General features: G+C 33.7%; 2 protein-coding genes across 2 annotated transcripts; both read right to left on the reverse strand.

Moving 5' to 3' along the window:
• Positions 1–1,367: 1,367 nt before the first annotated feature.
• On the reverse strand, positions 1,368–3,933 carry LOC123671731. Its single transcript, XM_045605725.1, has 2 exons — positions 3,715–3,933; positions 1,368–3,473 (listed from the first exon to the last, which is right to left on the reverse strand). Exon 2 carries the CDS (start codon positions 3,471–3,473, stop codon positions 1,602–1,604), a length of 1,872 nt encoding a protein of 623 aa, XP_045461681.1. The 5' UTR covers positions 3,715–3,933; the 3' UTR covers positions 1,368–1,601.
• Positions 3,934–12,570: 8,637 nt separating this feature from the next.
• Positions 12,571–15,037, reverse strand: LOC123671732 (piggyBac transposable element-derived protein 3-like). Its single transcript, XM_045605726.1, has 2 exons — positions 14,831–15,037; positions 12,571–14,629 (listed from the first exon to the last, which is right to left on the reverse strand). Exons 1-2 carry the CDS (start codon positions 14,845–14,847, stop codon positions 12,763–12,765), a joined length of 1,884 nt encoding a protein of 627 aa, XP_045461682.1. The 5' UTR covers positions 14,848–15,037; the 3' UTR covers positions 12,571–12,762.
• Positions 15,038–18,147: the final 3,110 nt, after the last annotated feature.

Raw genomic sequence — 18,147 nt, forward strand, 5'->3', positions numbered from 1 at the left:
CATAAATACTTCCATATCTCCTGTAAAATCGATATCGCACTGTATAAAAAATATTCATCGCACGTATATCTTCGCAAATTATGCAAGAGAAAACAAATCTAAAGCTCTTATTCCAATTTCCAGATTTCATAAGATCTCGATTTTCCAGAAATGTATAATTGGCGCTTGAAAATTGTACACCCTGTATATAATCGTCAATCCCCACCTGTATACCTTCAAGAATTATGCAATTGAATGATAACCTATAGAGCTAACATGACAACTATAAGAAAAGTTTTCAGTTCTCCAGAGACATCTCGGAAATTGTACACTCTGTATAAACGTTATTCATCGCACGTATATCTTCGCAAATTATGTGAGAGAAATCTAACTTGAAATTTCAATTTTCAGATTTCATAAGTTTTCAATTTTACAGAAAAGCATAATTGGCGCTCGAAAATTGTACACCCTGTATAATATGGTCAATTTATCGAAAAACCTCCAATAGGCAACTTGAAAAAAAACAATGTATAATCGTTATTCTTATAATATGTACTTTGAAAATCGGAAAAACATGTGTATACTACGAAATCATTCACACAATAGACTAAACAAAAAATTGATCCATTTCAATAATCCGAAGCATTCACCGCCAAATAATATAAAAATTAATAACTGGCGAAAAATTAAGATCACCTGCTACAAGATTTGAACTCGCATCCCAAAAGAGACCTCAGATTGTACGACCAACAAACAAACAAACAAAACAAACAAAAATATTTATTTCGAAAATTATATACAAAAATATCTCTCAGGCACATCCGCCTTTACAAATTAGCAATTATTATCAATACACAGTTCCTGCATACATGCTTACACTGTTGTTAAATTACGGAGCGGTCGAATTTGACCTTACAATAGTTGAAGATAGGTGAAAAGTCATAGTGTTGATTCAAATAGTTAAATTGGTATATATACATACAGATACAGTTAGGTGGATTTACAGGAAAATAAAGATAAAAAACCTGTTTTAGAAAATTCAGTTTTAAGGGGTTATCATATTAAGGTTGTACGTTAGCTCTACCAAAGATCGCTAGATTTTGATATGGCAGTTTATATTTGAAAGAGGAGTCAATGTTATTAATTCTTAAGTGTGTAATTTTTTGTGTTATGTCGCTGGCTTGGCATTGCTTTTCGTAGAAATGGTTAGAAATTCTATGTAGGTATGTATTTTGTTATTGTTTCAAGTTCTGTTTTTTTATGTAAGTCCTTGATTCTGGTATATCTATTACTATTGGTAATTAATCTGAGTACCTTATTTTGAAATATTTGTAGAGGCTTCAAGGGGGAATTCTTCAGGTGGGAAAAAACTGTTGCGGCGTAGGGTAAATGTAGGTAATGGGGATCACTTAAGCGAAAATGAAAATAAAATCAAATATATGAATCAACTATTTATTGCTCTGTTCTTATTATAAACTTTACTTACTATACTATCAACTGAGATCAACTTTAATCACTTTGGCTTATTAGTTTTGGTACAATATAAAATTTAAAAAAATATCAGTTTGATCACAATTGTCAACACCGGTTGGCAATGGTGATCAGCATGTGGACAATGGTGATCAACACATATCACACACATAATTGTACGCAGAGTCCCATCCAGTACAATCGGCATGAGCCCAGTGCCCACAAGAAGTGCATCGGTACCATGTTTCATTGTTTCGTCCAAATTCACCACATACAAGACACAAGTTGCTTGCATCTTCTGTATCATCGTTTTCGTCATCCTGGCATAACTCATCCGTATTCACGTCTGACATCGAAGTATCATTGGAGTCCTGCAGTATTTTCTTCTTTACCTTCTCACGACGGATCTCCTGTGGCTTGCTTTTCTTCCCTATTCCTTTTCCTTTTCCTTGAGTTTTCAAAGCTTTGGCCTTCTTTTTATTTTCTTTTTCAACTAGGGCGTCTTTGATAGGTGTAGATGTTAAAATCGTTGCGTGCTGTTTTTGTCTTCCTTGTCTTTTCTTGGCAACTGTTACTTTCTTAGGCATTTGAATGAAATTTTGAACACTTGTCAGATCCTTAGATGTTGATGGTATATCAAATTGAGACAACCGTGTAGTCACTCGTTCAGATGTAGTGGGACAATATGTGGATGTACTTGGAATAGGACTATTTTGTTCTAGCTCGATAGTAGCTGTTATGGATGATACGGAGGCAACAGCACCAACAGAAGGCGATCCTAAAATAGAGTCAGCAAGATCTTGAACAACGATTGGCTCTGACTGTAGGACTTCAGCTGCTATTAAGTCTTCATCTGAAAAAACATTGGAATTTATCGGAAATATGCCCGTTGCTTTGAATCCTGCTTCGGCCTTACTCATGGAGGCAACATTAGAGAACGCTTTTTTGACCAACGAAGCAACATCATAGGGTGTTATTCTTTGTAAAAGTTGGCTCTTCATGAATAAATCGCATTCTCTTCTATATGCAGCTTTGAATGGACCAAAAAAGGACACATCTAATGGCTGCATGCGATGAGAGGTATGGGGTGGAAGAGATAGCATATGGACATAGTTTTCCTTACAATACTCAAAGATGGCCAGTGAACTGTGGCTAGCATGATTGTCCAGTATTAATAGTATCGGCTCTTCTGCAGAAGGTTTGGCGTACTGGGTAAAATGTTTGAGCCATTGAAGGAAAAGTTCTTCATTTATCCATCCATTGTCCGAACATTTGTATATTGCTCCTGTTGGTCCATCCTTTTCAAGAGTCGGGGTCATCCTCTTTCGGGGAAAAATGAACATCGGCGGGACATATCCACCTCCAGCACTCATAGCGCAGAGCATAGTGATATTCTTACCCCTCTCCCAACTTGTTATGGACCCTACTCTCTTTTGTCCCGTTGCAGTTAATACTCTTTCAGGCTCTTGGACGGTAGAGATGCCGGTTTCATCACAATTGTAAATATTTTTAGCCAAAAATTTGTACTTCTCCATTAGTTCCTCTAGCAGATTGTAGAATCGTCCAACTTCAGTCTTGTTAAAGGCTGTAACTCTATTGATGCTAGTAGCTTCGGGCTTCCTTACAGAAATATTATTTCTGGCAATGAATCCCTCAAACCAAACTCGACCAGCCAATCTTGTACTCTTATTAAAATCGTGTTTCAGATTTAGGGCTTCAGCGTATTCAAACGCTGCTCTTTTTATTTGATTTGGGGTGCAGCCGTAGAATATGTTGGCCATTTTCTTGATTATGTCCGCGAATTCTTTCTCCATTTCAGGAGTGAAGACAGTTTGATGGCCGAGACGAGGTGCCTTATCAAATTTTTTTTTGTACCTCTTGTAAAGACTGGCAAATGGAATATTCATGGTCTTCGCGGCATTTCTTATAGAATAATTTTGTTCGACGATGAGCTTTATAGCCCTTTGCAGGTCCTCCATAGTCCAGTTAGCTTTATTAGTCGTTCTAGGACGTACTTTCGGCATCTAAAAACAAAAAATCATACTGTTTTACCGAGATTAAGTAGTGTGGGCAATGGGGATCACTATGTAGGTAATTGGGATCACCCGATTCCGATTACCTACATAGGCAAAAAGCGGGGGAAAGAACCCTGGCAAATATAATATAGGTTATAACAACAATATAGCTGTTGAATTGGACACTAAAATGCTACGACTGTTACACTTTGCATGTACAGAAATAAATATTTATTATTTTGTGACTTACCTTCGGATTTATCAACTCGAAAAATTAGATGAAAATAACACGAAACCTTCTCACACCCGTCTCACTCCTACGCATCGCTCGAACTGAGTGAATTACCGGCTGCGAACAGGAATGGCGTATAGCTATCGTTTAGTTATGTTGGCATCGGTGGTTCGCGCTCGATTTTTGTTATTTTGGGGTGATTACCATTGCCTACTGATTCCCATTGCCTACATTTACCCTACGTTATTATCGGTCTCATCATAGCAGTGTATAGGAGTTTTTTGTTTTTATTATTTAGATTGCTTCTTCTTTTCAATAAAGGATATAAATATTTCAGTGATACATAGGCTTTGCAGACTGAGTTTTTGATGTGTTCGTGGAAGTTAAGTCTACTGTCTAATTGAACACCAAGATATCTCACTGAGTTTTTGGGGGTTATTAAATGATTTCCTATTCTTATTGGAGTGAATATCTTGTTATTGGTGAATTTACGGGTGAATATGATTTGTTCTGTTTTGCTTACATTCAAGGTTATTTTCCATTTCTTATAAAATTTTTGAATTTGTAAGAAGTGGTTTCTTAAAAGTGAGTTTGATGCTTGGGCGTAGTGGGAATGTGTGTAAATAGCCGCGTCATCCGCAAATAGTGCAATTTTTGTATTAGGGTATTCTGGGAAATCATGAATGAAAATGTTGAAAAGTATGGGGCCAAGGACTGAGCCTTGTGGGACACCCGCTGTGACGTTTTTTGATTGGGATAGTGTATTCTGAACTTTAACCACAAATGATCTGTTATTTAAGTAGGAGTGTAAAAGTTTGATTAAGGGTGGGGGGGTTTCAAGTTTGATCAGTTTGAACAATAGACCCTCGAGTCAGACTTTATCAAAAGCTTTTTCTATGTCTAGAAGCAGCATTACTGTGTTTTTTGATTTGTTGAAATTCGTTATGATGTCGGTGACGATTCTGGATATTTGAAGTACAGTGTTATGTTTTTTCTTGAAACCGAATTGATAAGGGTTCCGCATATTTGATTTTTTTAAAGATTTATCAAGTCGATTCAAGACAATTTTTTCTGCTACTTCGCTAATAGTTGACAATAGACTGATTGGTCTATAGCTTGTGGGTTGGCTATGATTCTTTCCTTTTTTTGGTATAGGTATTACAAGACTCTTTTTCCAAGAATTTGGCCAATATGAGAGCATAAGGATTGCATTGATAATATACATTAGTTGAACGGTAGCTTTTTCAGGTAGGTTTTTGAGTAATCTATTATCGACTCCGTCCAGGCCTGAGGATTTATTGTTCGGTAATTTTTTGATGAGGTCTTTTAATTCTTTCGGAGAGGTAATATATGTTTCGAAATTTTCGTTGTGATCATGTGATAGAAATTCATTTTGAATTTTCTATTTCTAACTGACCTTCATTGCTTTGAACTATGTTGTGAGATTCTTCGAATACTTTTGCTAGGATTTCGGTTTTTTCTACGTCATTCGTGTAGCGTATCGTATCATGTGTTAGTGGGGGAATTATAGATTGTCTTGTCTTTAAGGTTTTAGTAATTTTCCATAAGCTATTGTCTTTTGTATTTAATTTTTGTATTTTGTCGTTCCAGGTTTCGCGTCTGTATGTTGTAATTTGAGAACGAATTTCAGTGGTTAATTTATTCATTTCTGTTTTATTTTGCCAGTTCCTGTATTTTTGCCAACGTTTTCTATAGAAATTTCTAGTTCTTATCAAAATGATGATTTCTGGTGGGAGTTTTTGATGAAATGGAACGGAGGGTATTTTTTTGGTTGTCGAATTTCGTCCTAATATCAAGGTATCCGTAAATTTCAGGATTTCTTGTTCCAAAGTTTCAATGGAAGTTATATTATTGTTAATTTCAAGTTCTTTATTGATTATATATCTATACTTGTACCAGTCGGTTTTGCTGTAGTCAAATGTCATTTTCTCATTTTTCATTCCATTACTTGCTAATGTGAATACAATAGGGTTATGGTCACTTGAAAGTTCGGCTAGGTTAATGGGTTTAGATAAATGAGGTATATTCTTGCTAAGGACTAAGTCTAATTTAGATGAGGAAGAATTGTTATAGGGGTAATAGGTATGTTCTTCTGTGAAATTTAATGTACAGGAAGGATTATCGTAAAGGTATTTGAATAGGGTGTTTCCGTTTCTATTCGAAGATCTGTCTCCCCAGATAGTATGACGGGCGTTGAAATCACCGAAAATAATGGACTTGTCGTTGTTATTTATGAGTTTATTGATGCAACCGTCATTAAAGTAGTTTGAAGGAGGGTTGTAAATAGAAAAAAGAGAAATTTTGTTATCAAGTAAGATGCCTAAGTTTTCCATAGAACAATGTATTTTCGGTAATTCCACGAATGGAATTCCTTGCCTGATAAGCAATGCGACGCCTCCTCCATTACTATTGCGATCATTTCTGAGAATATGATAACCCCTCATTGAAAATTTATCATTGGAATCCAATTTGGTTTCATTAAGTGACATTATATCTATTTTATGTTCATTGAGAAAATGAATTAATTCTTGAGATTTGTTTCTAATCCCGTTACAATTCCATGTACAAAGATAATACTTAGAAACCATGGTTTTCTAAGTTGGAGATGAAGCAATTGAATAAATTGAACCTTTCCGATGGATTTCTGGAAAGTGCTAGTTTTTGATTGAGTTGCCTAATTGACAACAGACATTTATTGATATCGATGTATTCGTTCAATTTATTGAATTCATTTTTAAGATCGTTGAAGATATTTTTACCTGTTTCTTCGTTTGATCTCTGTGTTTCGCCTTCAAGTGGTGTTCTGTTTTTCTCACGCATCTTCATCCGTTCTTCCCAGACGTTGTGTGTTGGTAGGGGTGCTGGTGGTAGAATTTTTTGTTTCAAAGGTTCTCTTCTTAATTTTCTTTTTTCAAGAAGATTGAGATATGCTTCGCACTTCAAGTAGTTGGCCGGGTGATCCTTGTTGCAGTTGTAACATCTTGCTGGAGTGTCCTTGGGCTTCAAACAATCCTTCGTTAGATGATTTTCTGCACATTTCAAGCAAACGGGCTTAGAGTAGCAGTTTGCTGTTGCATGCCCATGTGATTGGCAACGATGGCACATTATTATTTCCCTCTTCTTATGTACTCTACCCCATCTGATTCGGGTGTATAAGAGAACCTTTATTTCTTTTTGTAATTTCCTCAAAGTAACTTTATTATTTGTAACAACCATGTAACACGGTTGTTTAGTACCGTTCATGAGGAACACTTTTTGAACGGGGATAGAATTCGTAAGAAGATCTTCTGCAATTTCTCTTGTTTCAGGTTTGTTCTCCAAGCCATATAGAACAAATGCATGGGTTTTTTGTTCTTTTGTTGTGAATGTATGACAGTCTACATCCTCTTTCTTGAAGGCGTCTAACACTTTATTGTAGTCCTCCGTATTGTCCATAAAAATATTTGTAGTATATTCTCTATATTTTATGAAGTATTTTCCTTTACATAGATCTTTCAAGTTTTTCGTAAAGGTTTGGTGATCCTCGATTTTACCGTGGAGAACGATAGGCGGAATTCTTTTGGGGTTCACTTTCATTTGGGGATGTGTAATCGGTTGTCCATTGTCAACTTCCATATGCTCATCTTCGGTTGTTAGTACTTCGAAGCTATTCGAAGTATGAACATCTCTTTTATGGTCGAGTTTCGGGTGTTTTGCGTTTCCTGGGTGATTAAAATCATCATTCGTACTGTCGCTCACTTTGCGTCTTTTGTGGGAAATGGGGAACTTTTTTTGCTCCATCTTGGAGGAGAAAAAGCACTACAAGGGGAAACCCCCTTGTAATATACACTAGTCACTAAACTTCACTTAACTGATTACTTTCACTTGAAGGTAGATTGTCGCAGGTACTATTTTGGCGCACTTTACCTACTCTCTAGACACGTCTTACCTGATCGGTGTCTCGCAGTCGGGATTGTACGACCGCATTCCTAACGACCCGGCCACAATGCCTTTGCATAATTAGGTGCATTTGTGCTTCTTATAGGAATAATGTCAAAATAACTGGTGACAGAGATTCTATAAATTGATGAATTTTCATGAATTTCGTTTAAAAAATCGTTAAATATAAAGGAAATCGAATTAAAATATCTCTACCTACCAGTTTTCTTCGCCTCAAATGCTGATATCTTTCCAAAATGATATATTTACCTTGACAATTCACATGAAACGGAATGCTTCAAGATTTGACCAATTTCCATGAAAATATCAACAAAACGCAGGAATACCATCATAAAAGGGCGGTACATACAGGTGTAGTCTATTATTTCCTCAAATTTCTCGTTAAAAACTTTTCAAATAACCAAATGACTCCTGTAGAGGCTTCTGGCAAACCAAGCTTTCCACTGACACAAAACGATTCCGCTTGAAAATATCATAAAATATACATGGAAAAAGGGATATAAATCGCATCTGATTCATCTTTTCTTGCATATTTCCTCTCGATTCGTCCAAATTTCAACATTTCCATTAAAATATCATCTGACGTTTCCCATTTTCATTCTGTATTTCGACGATTTCATGAATGAGCACAGAATTGGTTAAAACGTCAGAATATTTTGAATAGATTATTAGATTGATCCTTGATTTTATTATACAGTTATTCATATTTCAAATAGTTCTATTCATCAAGAGCCCTCTAATGGACACAGTAAAAATAATATAAAACCTAAATATTCTAGAAACGTCAATTGCCGCGGACGTTGCTAGGCCCGTTGCTACCCAAGGACATCGTAGTATTTTCCTATTGGTCGTTCACGTCGACGTGAATCTGGAAATTCGTCGGGAAATTTCCCAAACTTTATCCGTTCATTCCCAGGTAATCCCGAAAAATCGGGAAACGGGAATATCCGCGGGAGTTAATTCGACATTTTCTCTTTCTTCCCGTACTTTTAGTTTTTCTCGTATCTCTCCCAGAGCCGAGAACACTCGACCGCAAAATCGGTCCAAAATCGTTCGATTTTCGGTGGGAGGAGCGCTTACGAGTTTAATATACAGTCCATTCAGGAATTATTGACATCCCGGGTGGCTTTGGAAAATCGAAATTAAGTTGGTACTGGCTCATTCAGTAACATTTCGAATTGCAGATTTCGGGTTGGCATTGGAAATGTCATTGACAGGAGGTTAGATTTCAGTTTGTTTGTGTTAATGGTTTTGATCGAAGAAATTTTGAAACTTAAAAGTTGTATCAATTTCAAACACACATTGAGTAGTTTATTTGAGTATTTCTCAGAGTACTGTTTGAAAAAAGAAAAAGGCAAGTCATTACAACCTGGATTATTAGTGGAAGAAAACCTGTGCAATACGATTTCACCTTCAAAGAATCATTGAATGATTTTATTGTTACCAGAAGCCGAGCCAAAAGCAACCAATATATCAGCCTGGATGAAATTTGACCAAAAAGCATCTGGATTTTAATCAATCAAAGACAACATTACATAAACTTAATTGGTGACAAGTTTAAACAGTTAATAAAAGGAAAATTCTTATTGATAAACATCAAGAATCATTGTAAAATGCACATTTTCAATGAAAAATAACAAAAAACTGAAAAATACGAGGGGGCGTTAAAGTAAAGAATTACCGAAACTTGGTTATTTGAAAATGCCAACATTATTCAACAGTGGACTCTAGAAAGAAAACAGAATGTTTTTCAAGTATATTCAAGGGTAAAAGTAGAAGGAGCACTATTTTGAATGCTGGATATTTAGATTTTTACCTGGATGTTTTGTTTTGACAGTGGTGATTATGAGGATTATATAAATCTATGAAGAGAGAATTATTTTATAATTGGATTGCTAAACAAAGTCTTGGCATTGCATCTATAGTTTATTTATATTCTATATTGAAATTAAGCATTGTTATATCTGTTTTTTGTTCTTCAATGAGTAATCCAAAAATCTAATAAATTCCAATTATTGAATTTTTACTGAGTATTTAATCAAAAAATATATTCAGAAGAGTAACTTCCAAGAATTTCTTCACCTCTTACCCACTTGAAGATAATAATAGAATGCAATAAAATTTTGAAATTCACAAATTAAAAATGATTTCATGCAAAAATGCTTTTAGTGAGTGAGTTAAAGCTGTTATGGGCAAAATAATTTATGTAATTTAACAGAAACTGGTATAAAAGCATTTCAATAAAAAACAGAAAACTTGAGTACAAATAGTACCTATATTTCTCATACAAGTTTAATCAATCATTCATGTTATGAACAGTTTCAATAAATAGTGACTTTAGAAAGTAATTTACACATCGGCTGATAAATTGGTTCCAATTTTGAAAGTTACAGTACAACTGTGATGTCAAAATTTTTCATATACTAAATGGATTCTTTGAATTTTATTTCTGTCTTATTATGATATGGCTCTTCCATTCACTAAGCTACACTATTTAAATTTATCAACCAGTTTTTTGTTTTCTTCACCAGTTGAGACACCACAGTTAAAATGATCCATAAGAGTTATTTGATAAGAATTTTGCAAGCAGGTTGGTATCCAGTGTCCATCAGTAATGCAACAATTTTTGAAGAGCCTTTGGTGAAAAGGAATATGCATATTTTAATGATTTTCAATGGGATCTTTCATGGGCGGCTCTTAAATGAATAGATATCTCTTCATTGGATTTCCTTGAAATGATATAGCATTTCACTATATTTTTACGTTATATAATCTGAATTTCAATTTATGGAATCATGACTGTATACGTCCCTTCGTAATAATCGTAATTTCGAAAATTCAGAATCTTTCGGATACAAAATGATGAAAATAATTTAAACTGGTTATTTCTATGATGAACCATAGCAATTTTTAGTGATATTTTTGTAACCAGAAATAAAGCCGCGACTAGACGTTCATGGCCTACTTCGATGTCAATAATTCCTGAATGGACTGTAGTATAGATTATTAAAATGAATGTAAAAGTTATTCCTATGGGTTGAAGATTCCACTGGTCTAAGTCTTCTAAGACGATGTCTGGAATATCTCCATTTTTGATATTTCCTTCTTTGGAATTATTCTTCATAAAATAGGTCTGCTTGGGTAGAATAATATATTTTTCTTCATTTATGGTGGTTATAGGGAAAATCTCTTTCTGAAGGTTGCTTATTTCACATTTTGAATGGAGGAGTGCCATCGAAGGAGTAAAATAATATTTAATTTGTTGAGGGCATTTCTCTTGAACTTTCATGTTGTCTATCGATAGAATACTTCCATCTTCTAACAATCTGATATCTGAATGTGAAGTAGTTTTAATTCTAGGACAATTTTCTGTATGATTTTTCAATATGTTCCTGAGACATTCTAGGTGTTTATTTAATGATTCTTGATCACATAGGAAATCTTCTTCCAAGGGATGACAATTATTTGTTGAAGTTGACCATTCCAATAATTCTTCTTGAGAGAGCATATAGGGATTGGTATGGGAAATGGTTAAATTATTCTGAGGTATGAAGTAAAACTTGTATAAATCATAGCCTTTCTGATTAAGAGTGGGAATTGAAATAAAAAAAAGTAATATTTTGTTTTGAAAAATAATCTTAGTATGACATAATTGATAATAATCTTTAAGGTGATGAACAGTTATTATTGTGAAATTCTTGATTAATTCGACAAATTTAGCATAAGGTAAAATGGATTCGTGTAAAAGGTGTAATCTTGCAAAACTTATTGCTGTTTGAATTTCATCAAGGGTATTTTTAATATCTTTAATTTCTCACGTAACTCTGGAACAATTTGTAATAATTTCAGATTTTCATTCATATTTTTGAATTTAGTGATATACTTATTTTTCAGATCGTTTACAACAGTAGCTATTTGCTTCTGATTTTTCATGAGCGTTTTCTCATTTTTATGTATGCTATTAAAATAGTTTCGATATCATCGTCTGAATCTAACGTTCCGAATAATATTTTTGAAATTTTGCCACCAAGATTAACTAATCCTCTTTTAGTTTTAATACTTTTATTGAAAATATCTTCAAGAGCTTCAAAGTTTATATCATTTGAATGATGTAAATATTTATAATTTGTTGTCTGGGCAAAACCTAATTTTTGGTCTTTCAGATTTTCAGTTTCCTTTTGATATCTAAAAATGATTTCCTTTATCCTATTTAAATCAATGTGATAAATCGTAGATTCTTAGTCGTTACGTAGGCTTTTCCTAATAAAACGGGTAATATACTATTTTCTAAGGGAATGATTTCGAGTGCGTTTATTATGATAATTATTTTTGTCCATAGAATTATCATTATTAGAGTAAGTAGTATACCATTTGATTGGTCTATTTTTGAATCTGCAAATAAAATGTGAAACTTATTTTTTCCGTTGTTTCAATATTTTTTTATGATAAATATGTTTATTTTTATCGTCTTGAATACGATGTGAATCAATTTCTTTCGCATCTATCTTTTTGAATGCAGGATCGAATTTTCTCGTAATTGGGGCTTTAATATAGGTCGGGTTTTTATCAAGAGGGTGATATTCTTTCGCACGTCTCTTATAATTTGAAATATTATAACTCAATAAAGCTTGAGCTAATTTATTTTGAAAAGTGATATTTTTACCTTCAATAGTTCGCAATTGTTCTATAAGTGTTGAATGAAATCGTTCCACTAATGCATTTGAATTTGGATTATAATTCGTAATGTAATGAATTTCAATTTACATAGATCTTGTACAACATTATTTTTAAATTCAATTCCGTTTTCACATGCTATTCTATTAGTTATACCATAATGGCTGAAATAAATTATTAATTTATCCACAATTTCTAATCCGTTTTTTTGAAGTAAGGGATGACATTGTCCTAATCTAGAATACTTAACCCTTCAAAGGCGGAATTATTATTTTTTCAAGAGAGCAAATTTAGCGATTCTATTGAGTGAATTCCATTTATCAGTGTTGGGTAGAATAAGAATTATGCATTTTTTTCCTTTATTTTTCTCAAAAAAATGGCGTAACCATATGGTCACACTAGCCCAATATGAATACAGAAATGTCGAACAAATTATTTAATGTGAAATATATAAAAACATTCCACACATAGTCCCAAATCACATTTATTGCACTGTGTTCGACCAACAGAGGAGCATCCTTCTCCGGCACATCTTCTCCTCTTGTTATTTGGAACTGGAACAACTAAGTGGTCCTTATGGTCATACCTGATATCATCCGAAATCCTATTCATGGAGACACTATTTCTACTCGTTGTTGGTCTTCCATATCTTTTTGGGGCAGTTTTAAACCTATTTAGGTATACCTTTACAATTTCTCTTCTGAAATTCAGATTAGTAATTGAATTACCTGCACTTTTATACTGTATCCATGCATTGTGTAATGCGGTATCTATAAGCCAAGTAAGTAACGGCCAATACCATTTCTTACTTCTGATACCTATTCTATGGCGCGCAATATCTTCGTCCATCCGATCTGTCCCACCCATATATTTATTATAGGCATTTATAAGACGTGGCTGGGGAATTTGAATAATTTTCTTCTCGGACTGTGAATATCTTTTCACCAAAGAAGTGGGTTCAATTCCATAAGAAGTTGAAGCCATGGTAACAGGGGCATTGTCAGTCCAACGCACTAGTATCACACCTTCATCTTTTGAAATTTTAGACTCGATAGAACCTCTTTTTTTTTTCTTCATGTCTAATTTAGAAGTTATTGGGCAGTCCTTTGGAACCCTATTTTCTCTAACGGTTCCTGTAACTCCATAGCCTCTTTGCTTTAGCTCCGTCAAAAGATTGAAACTCGTAAACAAATTGTCTGTATAAATTTGATAACGAAGATTTCTATCTGGCAAGGAGTCTAGCATTATTAGTAATGGAGAAGTAGCTTTTCCAAATTTATTGTCATATTCAGTAACCGACTTCGGATTACTTCCCTGATATATATCGAAGTTGATTAGGTAGCCGTTTTCGGCATTCAAACTCCATACTTTATAGCCAAATCTTATCGGTTTTCCGCGAATAAACTGTTTGCAGCTGTGTCTGCCATAGTATTTCACCATACATTCGTCGTAACTCATATTTTCTGTCGGCTTAAAATATTTCAAATAATTTTTTTGAAGTTTTTCAATGAGCGGCCTAAGTTTCCACATTTTGTCTTTGTAATTGGGTTTGGTATTATCGGCACAATGTAAAAAACGCATTATCTGTCGAAATCTGTCCCTACGCATTGCTTCCTTTACTAATTGATTTCCCATGTCCGATTCTGAATCCCAGTAAAAACATTTTCCGGGAAGAGAGTTATACCCGGTCAAAATAAGTATACCGATGAAACACTTCATTTCATCAGATTCTATTTTCGGATCTGGATGGTTTAGGAAGAGCGCATATTTATTTGATTCTTCTACTAACATACGAACAATGTCGTCGTCGAAAAACAATTCAAATAAATCTGTTGGGGATTTTCCTATAAAATTGGTATAGTCTGGCTGTGGAAATACTGCTGTCGTTTTTAGAAGATCGCCCTCGATCCAAGTTCTTTTGAGTGTTTCTTTCACTTTCTTCTGCGGCTTCTTCGTTGAATTCGTCTTTTTGGTGCTCTTGTTTGAACTAGTGCTTGGACCACATTTTTCAATCTGACTAACTTCACTTTCTAATAAACTATTGTCTCCTTCACTGCCTTCTTCATTTGAAACATCTTCGAAGCCAGTTATGCGCGAATTGTCAGAAAGTCGGATTTCTGCTGCAGTTGATAATTGGCCACGTGATAAATTATCCATTTCCCCGCCTTCTTCATCACCCGAATCTTCATCTGTCAGTACATTTGGTTCCGGCGGTGATATGTAAATGTCACACACACCATTGCTATCTTCTTCGTCGTTATATACTATATCTAAGGCTTCTTTGAGAGAGAAACCTCGCCTGAAACAAAAAATATCAATTTCTGCCAGATTCGGCTAGTGTCACCATGCGGTCACAGTCAAGTTTGCATCAAAGTTGATTTTGAACAGAGAAGAGATATTCAAATCTAATATATTCTTGAAATTCCTCACACATTTCACCAACTATTGAAACAAATATAATTAAAAGATATTCAGTTTGAAATAGAAATTTGATACTTACACAAATTTGGGATCCATTTTATTGCGAATACCTAACAAACACGGCAGTTCACCTCTATTACGAATGAGAAATCAGTGGAATAACAATGCGACACGTTCACACTACAAAGTTCCTAAGTCAACTGAATAAATATCATCGCTTCCTCACGTATACTAAGATATACGTACATATGTCAGCTGATTTTGTGCAGCGCTGTAGGTGTGACCATATGGTCACGGTAGCCTTTGAAGGGTTAAACAATATGTTTGACCAAATCGTATTGTATCGCAATAAAGATGAGAAAAGGGTTTAGAACCAACAGGATTAGGTTTATATTGTAATTGAATTGGTGTTCTTTCGTATTTACTTTTCTGACAATATTCACACGAATTTATATAATTCTGAACATCTTCATTCATGTTCGGCCAATAAAATTTCCGTTTCAAACTAATAAGATTTTCTCTTAATCCTCGATGTATCGTTTTGGTTTCATGATACTACTGAGTGATTCTAAATTGTCTTTCATCTATGTCTTCCACGTCTTCTTACAGAATTCTTGAAATTTTCAAATCATAACTCTTGTAATCAAATTTCTCTTGCAAAATTCGTATAAGTGGTTTCTCTAATTCTGATGATTTAAAATATAATGTATAGGAACTTTTTGGTCTAATATATTCTTTAATGAATTTGTATAAATCGCTTTCGATTGAATTTATGGAAACAATAAATCTGAGTTTTTCTCCGAATAATTTAATCTTTGTAACAGATAATAATATAATTAGATGCTTTTTTGAATATTATCTGTAAATTAGATGAGTTAATACTTTTTTCTGTGTAAGGTATTTCAAAAATTGGATTTTCAATATTGCTGTGAATAGTTACCTATATCGTCATGAATAATAACATTTTTTTTATACGCATCTCTCGGGAAAAGACTGAGCTTATAACGCCCTTTCAAGCGCCCCGAGATGAATTTAGAAGAAATCGATTTGTGCGTGTCTTAAACTGCTGTAAGTTGTAACCAAGGGGGAATACATCTTGAGGTAGGGTATTCCATAGCCTTGCAGTTCGGTAAAGAAAAGCCTTCTGATACACCGATGTCCTAGCTGTAGAAAGATGCACGACAAACTGGTGACTATTATCGGCTAGCCTTGTTCGTCGATCAAATTGAGCCCCTGGAGGAATCATGGAGGCAATGGCTCAGAACACCTTCCGTGGTAGTATCTGTATTTTGAGTTTCAAAGTCAATTATATTTTCATCTTGTTCACTATGTTCGTCTGCTGAGTTCAAAAGATTTAAGCATTCATCTAACTCCGTCAGTTATCTGATTTGCAATTGAAATAAGATCATCATCTATTCCATTACACTCGATTAAATTCTCATTGGTATGTGTTGGTAAATGGTAAATAATCACGTTTATATTGGATTCACCAAAGATATATTTTAACATTTTCAAAATAATTGAACACTCTAGTCGATCTAATCCACATGCAATTCGTGGTAAGGCTAAAAAACTATCGTTATTAATATCGCATATTTTTCTAAGATTTAAAAGTGACTGAAAAACTGTTTCATATTCAGGTTTTTCATAATGACATTTCTTAGTAATTAAATAATAAACATTCCTATTATCTTCTCTGATTGTGGCAACTTCGCCAACTAATTTATTTTGATTCTTCAATTTTCCTATTCCACCGTATTTATTTTTCATTAATTAATTAATTAATTCATTATTCATTTTAAAATCTTGTGATACACAATGTGCTAGGGCGCAATTTTCAGGGGATTCAAATAAGTTACCTTCTTTTTCTCTAATATTCACATAATTTTTGATATTATTATTTTTGTTGAAAGTTAAAAAGTTTTGGTATCTTAATTCACTTGTTGCATCAATAATAATTCTACTTAATGCATCTGCATTGTTCTGCGAGCCTTTTCTATATTTTATTTCATAATCAAATTCTTCAAGTTTTATTCGCCATCTCATTAGTCTTGAATTGGGTTCTTTTAGAGAAAATAGCCAAATTAAAGGTTTATGATCTGTATAAATTGTAAATTTTCTTCCGTACAAATATGGCCTGAAATGTTTACACGACCATACAATCGATAATAATTCTTTTTCGATCACACTGTATCGGGATTCAGCTTCATTTCAAGTTCTACTCGCGAAAGCAATCGGAAGGTCATTGGGAGGTTGACTTTGAGACAATACCGAACCTATTGCATATCCGGATGCATCTGTAGTTGAAATCAGGATATCGTAATATAGGATGGTTTAATAAATTTCTTTTACATACTTCAAAGGCTTCAACATATTTAGGATCATCTATATTGATTTTGGAATTTTTCTTCAAGCAATTTGTAAGGGGTTTGGTAATTTTTGCAAAGTTAGGTATAAATTTCCTATAATATCCGACTAAACCAAGAAATGATTTGATTTCTTTTTGAGTTTTTGGAATTGGGAATTTACTCACAGCAGTTAATTTATTAGGGTTAGGCTTAATTCCTTCTGGGGTTATAATATGACCTAGAAATTCTATTTCTGTTTTGAAAAAATGACATTTGTCCAATTGTATTTTTAGATTATCTTCTTTAAACCCTTCAACAATATTATGGATGTCTGCTAAGTGTTGTTCTATCGAATCTGAGAAAATAACATCATCCATATAAACATAACAATTTTTTCCAATATATGATAATTTCTCAATACTATATTCATTAGGCTTTGAAAAGAAGCAGGGGCATTTTTCAATTCGAATGGCATTCGTAAAAATTCATAATGACCATTTTCAATTGTAAAGGCGGTCTAATTCAATTTGATGAAAACTTGACGCTAAATCGAGCGTTGTAAAATATTTCTTTTTTCCTAACTTATCTAAAATTGCATCGATTTGGGGTAAAGGGTATTTATCATCCATAGTCTTTTCATTTAATTTTCTATAATCAATTGCTATACGCCATTTTTGTTTTTGTGATAAATCTTTTTTCTTTGAAACTTACAACAACAGGAAATGACCATGGTGAAATACTCGGTCTAATGGTTTTCTTTTCTAACTTATCATCGATTTGTTTTTTAATTTCCTCTCTATGTACTTCGGGGTATCGATAAATCTTACAATGAACGGGAACTTCATCTATCGTTCGAATTCTGTGTTTAATTTTATTGGAAAAATTCAAGGGTTGACCCGGTAATTGAATTGCATCTTTGTTAGTTTGTAAAATTTTCATTAATTGATTAATTGAAAGGATTTTGACAAACTTGTTGATATTTGAAAGGAACTTGACAAAATTCATTTTTTAAAATTTGATTTTTGAAATATAACATTAATCCATACTA

This window comes from Harmonia axyridis, chromosome 1 (genome assembly GCF_914767665.1).
Source record: "Harmonia axyridis chromosome 1, icHarAxyr1.1, whole genome shotgun sequence".
Lineage (NCBI taxonomy): Eukaryota > Metazoa > Arthropoda > Insecta > Coleoptera > Coccinellidae > Harmonia > Harmonia axyridis.